This window comes from Gadus morhua, chromosome 9, assembly GCF_902167405.1.
Source record: "Gadus morhua chromosome 9, gadMor3.0, whole genome shotgun sequence".
In the NCBI taxonomy this organism is placed as follows: Eukaryota; Metazoa; Chordata; class Actinopteri; order Gadiformes; family Gadidae; genus Gadus; species Gadus morhua.
This window is the reverse complement of record NC_044056.1, coordinates 2708378-2718322: the sequence shown is the minus strand read 5'-3', so window position 1 is coordinate 2718322 and position 9945 is coordinate 2708378. Positions and strand designations below refer to the sequence as shown.

Sequence of the window (9945 nt, the reverse complement as noted above, 5' to 3'; positions counted from 1 at the left end):
CCCTCTGCAGTGTGACTCTCCTCTCCTCTCCCTCTCTCTCCCCCTCTCTCTCCCCCCCTTGCTGTGTGACCCTCCTCTCCCTCTCTCTCCCCCTCTCTCTCCCCCTCTCCCCCCTTGCTGTGTGACTCTCCTCTCCCTCCCTCTCTCTCCCCCTCTCCCCCCTTGCTGTGTGACTTTCCTCTCTCTCCCCCTCTCTCTCCCCCTCTCCCCCCTTGCAGTGTGACTCTCCTCTCCCTCTCTCTCCCCCTCTCTCTCCCCCCTTGCTGTGTGACCCTCCTCTCCCTCTCTCTCCCCCTCTCCCCCCTTGCTGTGTGACTCTCCTCTCCTCTCCCTCTCTCTCCCCCTCTCCCCCCTTGCTGTGTGACTCTTCTCTCCTCTCCCTCTCTCTCCCCCTCTCTCTCCCCCTCTCCCCCCTTGCTGTGTGACTCTCCTCTCCCTCCCTCTCCCCCTCTCTCTCCCCCTCTCCCCCCTTGCTGTGTGACTCTTCTCTCCTCTGCCTCTCCCTCCCTCTCTCTCCCCCTCTCCCTCTCCCTCTCTCTCCCCCTCTCCCCCCTTGCTGTGTGACTCTTCTCTCCTCTCCCTCTCTCTCCCCCTCTCCCCCCTTGCTGTGTGACTCTCCTCTCCTCTGCCTCTCCTCTCCCTCTCTCTCCCCCTCTCTCTCCCCCTCTCCCCCCTTGAGGAGGACAGGGTTTCAGTGTAAACCAAAGGACCCAACACACACACGGCCCAGAGCGCTGTTGCTCCTCGCTCTGACGCGCCGGCCTCTCCTCGTAGTAAATAGATCTGCTAAAGCTGCCGCTGGCGAACACCTCCAGGCTCCCTGAGCCCCCGGCCGGCGCGAACCAGGGCTCTCCCGCGCCTTTTTGGGTTCCTGCTCTAAACTTTTGACACAGGTCTAGGAGCATGATGAATCGATTAGATACTCATCCATTTTGAGTTTGGTAAAGCAGCCCAATTTTTGTCGCGTTAGTTAGTAGTCTCACTATGCCCTTACTGTTGCTGTATTTGTAGTCAGCACTATTACTTATGTAACTATTCCTTCTGCTGGGGGTATTTGTGTCATTTGTAGTCATCCCCGGATGTGGTGGGAGCGCCTGTAATTGGTTTCAGATCGGAAGCCTGACTTCATTGTCCTTGTGATTCAGACATGACTCGCCTCAGAAAACTGCACGATCAGGGAGTACTTTTCCATTCCCATCACATGCAAGATGACTGAAGAGTAAACTTGGGGGCAGTGCCTGAATCTTGAAAGGCATGTAGAAAACGGCCATTGGTTAGCAGTTTGGACCAGGTCATAGTGGAGGACGAGAGACCCTGAGATCAAAGTCCAGGTGTGAACCTGGGTTAGGCTTTCTGTTCCCGTAATCCCCTGCCCATTCAGGGAGAAAAAATCGTTTAAAGGGGCGGTGTCTAATATTAGACCTGTTTTATTCATCTATGCAATACAACACTTATACAATTGTGTGTTAATTTCACACAGGGAGGGGATTATGTTTTGTTTTTTCTCGGATAACCACCTTTTTTCTTGATATTTAATCTATTTTCTCACTGTGTTCATGATCATTGTGTCAACTGGAATATCCTTTTCTTTAACAATCCGCTGCTTGATGTGTGATTTATTAATTATTGGTCGTGCATTTGCTAGACAAATCACAAACCTCCATCGCCTAAATGACCTCTTCTTATATAGCCTTCCTAACTCCGTACCTGCGGTGACCTCATCCATGATGTTGGTATCATTGTCCTCAAATGCCCTGACGTGTTGTTCGTGTGGATATTCAAATAAAACCACTTGCTTTGCGACTTTTCAACTACGACAGAAATAGGAAACATTGCATGTTGTGTGATCCCGTGTCCGGGAAGTGGCCAGGTCAGAGGTCAAGCCCATAGGGTGCGAGCATCAATCCCTCACCCTTTGACCCCCGTCTGATGACTGTGTGTATGACTCCCCCCCACCCTTTGACCCCCCCCCCTGATGACTGTGTGTATGACTCCCCCCCACCCTTTGACCCCCCCCCCCGTGATGGCTGTGTGTATGACCCCCCCCTCCCCCCCCCCATCCAGAAGCAGACCAGGGAGGTTGACTCCCCCCCCCCCGCCCCACCCTTTGACCCCCCCCTGATGACCGTGTGTATGACCCCCCCCCCACCCATCCAGAAGCAGACCAGGGAGGTTGACTCCCCCCCCCCCGCACCACCCTTTGACCCCCCCCTGATGCCTGTGTGTGTGACTTCCCCCCCCCATCCAGAAGCAGACCCGGGAGGTTGGCAGTGCTCCCGTCGTCCCCGAGAGAGGGGGCCGAGTCGACGGCCAGGACGTCGAGCCCCCCCCTCCCCCTCCGTCACCCCCGCCTGCGTCCTCAGAGCCCCCGCGGGACGGAGCAGCACCCGCCCGCGGCCACCAGGGGACGGCGGGACGAGGTGAGCGGGGGGCCGGAGAGGTTCAGGGGTCGCTCACTGAAGGGTTGGCGCCGGGAGGCGGGTCAGAACTTCGGCTGGTTGCTGCTTCCGCATTTATCCCCAAAATAATAAGGGGTATCTTTTATTGTATCAAATATTTACTAATTGGGTCATTTGTTGCCCGTTTGGGTTATTTTATTTTGGTCGAACCGAGATAAACTAAGAAAATTCGTATGTATGACGAGTGCTTCGGAAATGGTCGCATTAAATGTATTAAAATATAATACAGTAAAATATTATATTTGAAAGCATACATGAATGATAGCTAGAGGAATGACTGATCAGCAGTGTGGTCTAATGTATGATAGGAGAGGTTATTATAAACATTATTACACAAACACACAAGCAGTGGCTGACGATGAAACATTACATTCTGTTCTGACGGAACCAGAAATGTGTGGATGTAGAACAGAACAAAATGGTGTACAAAGCCAGATCAGGGGCATGTGCATCAAAATGCGCCATGGGGTATTTTCTTGCAATAATCCTAAATCACAACAATAAACCATAATCTAGGCTGAAGCAAACTTCGTCATGCCACGTCTTGCATGATGAACACTGTGGCAATTTCCAATCCAGCAATGTCTCCGCATAATGACAGATCCTTTCACGATTAATTACTAAACAATGACCAAAAAAACATACGACCAACGACTAACATTCCCAATGCTTCCAATGTAAAGGCGCTTTTGTGTTATCTGGAGCAGCCTTCCGTCTCACTGTACTTTGACTGAACACCTCTTCTCCTTTGCAGTGACGAGTCCTCGTCCAACTCTCCTTTCCCTCTCTGTGCATAAGTGTGTGTGTCTCTAATGGTGTGTGTTTATGTATGTGCAGAGCAGGCTAGACTCTCCGTCGTGCCCATTCGAACACGTCGTAACACGCTCACACATTATACCACTACTACCGAATCTGAGGAATTCTACCCCAAGGTGTGTGTGTGTGTGTGTGTGTGTGTGTGTGTGTGTGTGTGTGTGTGTGTGTGTGTGTGTGTGTGCGTGTGCGTGTGAGAGTAAGGGATATGTGTACACATCCATCAACATGTGTCTGAGTCAACAGGGCAAACATAAGCTATCGTGCAGCCGAGCAGAGATCCGCATAGCAAGACTCTGACGGGTTGAACGGTATGCAGCTCAAATTAAATGATTCACCATAACAAGGTTATGGTGATTCTTGCCGACTGTTACAAAGTGTGCGAGCATAGCATGTGCATCCATGTACTAGTGTGCTCAGCGCGCTACTAGCCTTGATAGGGTTGTGGTCGCCGGCCTTCCAATGTGTTTAACAGGTTTAAAGAATGGGATAGTTTTTTTAGCCAGCGCCCACTAGGGCTTGACCCTGATTCTCTGAGGCCCACTGAGACCTATAAAGAAAAGCCTGAAGATATATGCAACACGTGAATTAGCGAATTAGCATCAATGTCAAAATGAAGTGTGTGTGTGTGTGTGTGTGTGTTTGTTTTCAATCAGTGGTTGGTAAACACATGTGTAGCTCATAACATTGGTTCCGTTCGATATAGTTATTGCAGTGCAACTGCAGACCAAACAAGTCAAGTTAATATACATCGACCACGCTGGTGCCACGATAGACATAAATAAAACCGACCGATTGTTAAATATGCCGTAAGCCATGTTGTCGATTTCGCTAACTTCCTGTCCGTTATTGCAGACGACTCTCAGTCCCCTCCTTCCTTCCCGCGTCACCACATGTTTTCCCCACTGATGGAAGGCCGCCCGGTATAAACGCGGGTCTTGCATGAATCCTGTCTGTTTTCCCTGGCAGCCTGCTTTCCTCCTTTCTTTTCTCCGGCAGTGTTTTTAGTCGCGTAAGCCGTTCCTGGAATCGGCAGCTCCGCGTGTTCCGCCATTGTCAGAACACTGAGAGTCCCGGTGCCTGTGTGTGAGCACGCAGAAGGGACCGCCTCTCTGTGGACTCCTCTCTCCTCACCGGATAAAGTGGGACCGGGAAGGCAGAAACTATTATTATTTTTTTCTGTTATTTTTCCATGGCTTGAGAAAGGGGTTTGTCTGGGGGAGGGGGGGGGGGGGGGAGGGGAGGCAGATATTGTCCTGGACTGCTGCCTGCATCTGCAACACAATACCAAACTACCCCATGGTCACAACACATACTGAAGCTGTGACACAGGCACACGCATGCACACGCACGCACACGCATGCAGCCACACGCAAACGGGCACACGCAAACACATACGCAGGGGATGAAATGCAGAGGTCAATTTGTAGTTCCCAGTATCTTTCTTCACACGCAGATCATTTATTACATTGTCATGTTTCAGTTATTCATATCAACACTGTGTGTGTGGGGGGGTGGGTGGGGGGGGGGGGGGGGGGGGGGTAGTAGATTAGTGTGAACCTCAACGGGAATTCAGAGACTTTCACAGCTGCTGCCCTCTCTCTCTCTCTCTCTCTCTCTCTCTCTCTCCACACCTCTCTCTCTCTCTCTCTCTCTCTCTCTCTCTCTCTCTCTCTCTCTCTCTCTCTCTCTCCTCTCTCTCTCTCTCTCTCTCTCTCTCTCTCTCCTCTCTCTCTCTCTCTCTCTCTCTCTCTCTCTCTCTCTCTCTCTCTCTCTCTCTTTCTCTTTCTCTCTCTCTCTCTCTCTCTCTCTCTCTCTCTCTCTCTCTTTCTCTTTCTCTCTCTCTCTTCTCTCTCTTCTCTCTCTCTCTCTCTCTCTCTCTCTCTCTCTCTCTCTCTCTCTCTCTCTCTCTCTCTCTCCACACCGCCTCTCTCTCTCTCTCTCTCTCTCTCTCTCTCTCTCTCTCTCTCTCTCTCTCTCTCTTTCTCTTTCTCTCTCTCTCTCTCTCTCTCTCTCTCTCTCTTTCTCTTTCTCTTTCTCTCTCTCTCTCTCTCTCTCTCTCTCTCTCTCTCTCTCTCTCTCTCTCTCTCTCTCTCTCTCTCTCTCTCTCTCTCTCCTGTTGTTAAGTCCTTAAACCACTCCACTCCTCCTCCTAACACGGTGACTCTCCTCCCCTCTCCTCCTCCCCCTCTCCTTCCCCCCTCCCCTCCCTTTCCTCTCTCCCCTTCTCCCCCCTCCTCCCCCCCCTCCTCCCCCTCTCCTTCCCACTCTCTCCGGCCTGTTGCTGCATGTTTTAATGTGGCTTTAAACTGAGAGAATCGGCCTTCAGAAGTCTTGGGAATGAAAAGCTGGAGAATTAGCGCACGCACGCAAACAGCAAGACACACACACACACACACACACACACACACACACACACACACACACACACACACACACACACACACACACACACACACACACACACACACACACGAGGCTGCGGGAGAGTCGAATTACCGTTCACTCTCGCTCTCTTAAGAGTGATGTCTTTTTACTACGGTGGAAGCGCTCGGATCGACTTCTCGCAGACGCCTGAGCAAGCCAGCACATGGCGGCAGACACAACTGGCCTCTAGCTGCAGACAGGCCAGCTAAGGGGGGGCTCCACCAGGGGATCAGTGTCTCTGTGTAGCCCCACAGAGGGGCTGGAGGCACGGGGACGGCGCCGGCCAGAGCCTGGGTGTGCTGGAGCCCCGGGCCCCGGCCCCTGGTACAGACACACGCCCGGCTGACTGGCAGACGGGTCGTAAAGGCGCTCCGTATCTGGGTCAGAGCGCAGCAGGTAATGGGAGACGGCGTCGCACTGACCTCAGCCCGCTGGTACGGCCGGCACGCCGGGCGGCGTGCGGACAGACGGACAGACGGACAGACCCACCTCACGGGCTGCCCGCGCGGCTCTGAGGGGAGACCGGACTGTTCAGGAGTGGACTTAAATCGGTCGATTTGTGCGGTGCAATACGTTAGCTCTCTTTGTAGCATAGTCATAGCCCAGTCTTAAGCATAGTGAGTGGAGCAACACGCCTGACAGTTGACCGACTCACACGTACACACAGTTCCTCCTGATCCTCGTCCCAGAATGCATCATAATAATAATAAGGGCTGGATCTGTTAAAGCTTTGTGGTCATGTGACCACGCGTCCGTTCTGTTATTGATCGTTGATCGTCCTCCGCCTCCCTTCTCACAGTGGGGGTCGAGAGGGTGGCAGTGCGGGGATTCACCTCGCGCACCGATGACCACCACGGAGAGCACGTATTTGAGGTGGGTCACGCGCATGCACGCACGCACACACAAAACACACGCGCACGCACGCACACACAAACACACGCGCACACACGCACACTAGCCCGCACACACACGCATACAGACACGCGAACACACACACACACACGCACACACGCACACGCATATACACGTGTGCACACACACACCTATCTGTATGGTTGTGTTTGGGAGATACTGAACAAGCACCAGCGGCGTGACTTTCTTTCCCTTGGTTTTGTTCTTTGCCGCTCTGATTGAACTCCCTCATGCTGAACCTCATGTTCTCCTCCAACGTTAATGACCCCGCTCCTCTCTGAGCGCTGCGCCTCCTCCTCCCACTCCCTACTCTACCCCTGGAGCTCTGCCGCTCTGTCGAGCTTCCTCACCTCCACCTCTCCTCCTCCTCTTCCTCCTCACTCAGTGAACCACTTCTTCCTCCAACTCCATCCGGTGTGTGTGTGTGTGTGTGTGTGTGTGTGTGTGTGTGTGTGTGTGTGTGTGTGTGTGTGTGTGTGTGTGTGTGAGAGTGTGTGTGTGTGTGTGTGTGCAAATGCTTGTGTCATAATGTATTGTAAGTTATTCATGTTTATACTCTTTTCTTGCATAATTCAACAAGGAACCACGTTCATGCCAGCTCTCCTCCAGATCATGACCATGTCTCGTTCTGTCTCCTTCCCTGGTTCCCTTCCCTTCCTCCTCCCCTCCTTCCCTCCTCTGACCTAGGCCCACTGGTTGGATGGCTGTGTCTCGTCTGTGGTCAGAACTCAGCAGGAAGTGACAGAGCTACTCTCCCAGGTCACACAAAAACACGCACACACGCACACACACGCAAAAAAAGTTTATTCTCTGTGCCATCTTATCTTTCAACTTTACTTTAAGAAACAGTGTAGTGGGTTTGGCACTTTTTTCACGAATTATTGTATTGTATATTTTGCATTCAAATGAACCTGCAGACCAACCGTTCATCACCAATACACACGGTTCCTCTATATGGGCCGAGGCCATGCAGAAGTTGGGCGTGCAACCTCAGCAGTTTATGGTCTGACTCATTTTTCGGGCACTTTTTCTTTCAGCTAACCGACGCGTTTCCTGAGGAAGGACTCGACAAGTTGTCCCTCCCCCCCCTGGAGCCGGACCCCAGGTAAGAACCCCTCTTCTTTGTACAACCTTAACTCGGCTGCCTTGTTTTCAAAAGCTTTAATGAGCCACAGGTTTGTAACTTTGACCTCTTTGCTTTCACACATTAAAGGTAATTAAAGGTATGTAGAATTGAGTGGCATCTCTAGCGGAACGGACAGAAATGTGATATTATATCCCTTACTTGTATTTTATGCATTTTTAATTGCCCATGAAAATTGTCATTAATCCCATGAAAATAAGAATTGTTGTGTATTTGTACCTTTTATAGCCATGTTTTTACAGTAGAACAGACGAACGGATCTAGCCTGTGTTGTAGGAAGGAGGGGGCGTGTTCTCCCAACGCTGACACCCATTGGTGATTCCAGTGCTGTGTAGGAGTGTTATAATCAGCCATTTTGTATATGAAACGCACCACAAACCATGCCGTTAGCTGTTAGCATGCATCCGAGAGCCTTAACCCTCTCGAACGCGGGTATCAATATAAATCGCTGGCCAGACAGAGTTCCAAATTTCCCCACAAAGTATGATGTTTATAGAGTGTCCTCAAAGCCTAGGCCTCGCTCAGATGCGGATATCGACGTGAACCGCTGCATAAGACAGAGCTCCACACACACACACACGCACACACCATGGCGTCATATATGTGTGTCTTAGAAGCTTAACCCCCTCTCGGACATGGACATCAAACACTGCATAGAGGTGGCCTCCACACAGCCCATGGTGCTTCATGGGGTCCGAGGAGCCCAATCCTCTCTCCTAGAGGCGTCTCAGATCACCCACGGTCTTATGCTCAGTGTCCTTAAGAGGATTCAATGAAAATTCAGCTTCTGTTTGTAATACAAGTGTAAAATAGTGTGGCAAATCGGCGTTGGCCGATGAGGGGGATTATGATAAGGTGGGGGGGGGGGGGGGGGGATTCTTTTCTTTGATACGTCCACGTTCTGGAGACGTTAGTTTCCAGGTATTTTCCCTGTTTGATAACTCAAAGTAGTTCATCGCTCGTCCTGAGGCAGTTGGTATCTGAAATGAACGAGTTGCAACTGCACAGCTTCATGTTATTAAAAGCAACCTACATTCACCCACCACAGTACGTGTAAACATTGGGTTGTAGTAGCGCCGACTGCAATCAAGCCTCTGAATGTGGGTTCACTCTGGATGCAACGCAAGGACTGTTTGTGAGAGACACAGGCTGTTGGCTCAACCACGTCCTGCTGCAAAGGCAGTGGCCTGGTCGACTGTGACAAGGGTACCCGATTGTTATTGGTTGGGTGTGATTCAGATTACGGTCGATGATACACGAAGTCCAGGCCACCCTGGTCGTTGGAAAGGGCGGGTGGTTTCATTCTGCAACCCCACCGCTAGTGGCTACTACACCCTAAACACTGGACCTTTAAAGTCTTGTAGTAGCAGGCTGGATGTCAATGCCCATAATGTTCCCCCTCCGACGAACTGTTTTTCGTCTGTCTGTGAATCATTTAGTGTATATCGGTTCCATATGACCCCGCTCAGCTGTCTCCCTGCTTGGATGCCGACTGCTCTGTTTTGAGTTGTCCTGTCTGAGGAACCACAAAGGCCTCTGTCTGTCTGTCTGTCTGTCTGTCTGTCTCGTCTGTCTGTCTGTCTGTCTGTCTGTCTGTCTGTCTGTCGGTCTGTCTGTCTGTCTCGTCTGTTGCTGCCTCTGTGTCCAGCTGCTAATCCTCTCTGTCCGACTCACCTGTGTGTGTGTGTGTGTGTGTGTGTGTGTGTGTGTGTGTGTGTGTGTGTGTGTGTGTGTGTGTGTGTGTGTGTGTGTGTGTGTGTGTGTGTGTGTGTGTGTGTGTGTGTGTGTGTGTGCAGGTGTCTCACAGCGCTGTCCAGTCACGTCCTCCAGCACCGCTGTGTCCTCCTCTTCCTCACGGCCAGCTCGCCTCCCTCACCCACACCCCCCCCCCTCTCTCTCCTCCTCCCCCCCCTCCCTCCCCTCCCTCCCCCCCGTCGCCCCCCGTGGCCCCCGTGGCCCCCGTGGCCCCGGCACCTTGCGCCCTGACCTGCAGCACCAGTAAGTCACTGTGAGGATGATTGGTGCTTGTTTCTCGTCGGTGGCTCATGACGATTGGCTGACAGGCGGTGGGCGGGACATGGGTGGGGTTTGGCAGGAAGTGAGGATCGCGGGCTATGCGTGATGCTGCAGAGCTGCTGATCCTTCGGCTAGGGTTGCACTGTACAGCGTGTTCTTTGCCACATAGTAGTG

General features: G+C 51.9%; 1 protein-coding gene across 1 annotated transcript in view; it reads left to right on the top strand.

Moving 5' to 3' along the window:
* Window positions 1-9945, top strand: part of zcchc14 (zinc finger, CCHC domain containing 14) — a 21904-nt gene that overhangs the window by 401 nt on the left and 11558 nt on the right. Inside the window, 6 exon segments of the mRNA XM_030366030.1 lie at window positions 2249-2420; window positions 6499-6572; window positions 7299-7370; window positions 7649-7716; window positions 9552-9649; window positions 9652-9753. Of these exon segments, the coding sequence (XP_030221890.1) occupies window positions 2249-2420; window positions 6499-6572; window positions 7299-7370; window positions 7649-7716; window positions 9552-9649; window positions 9652-9753 (586 nt within the window).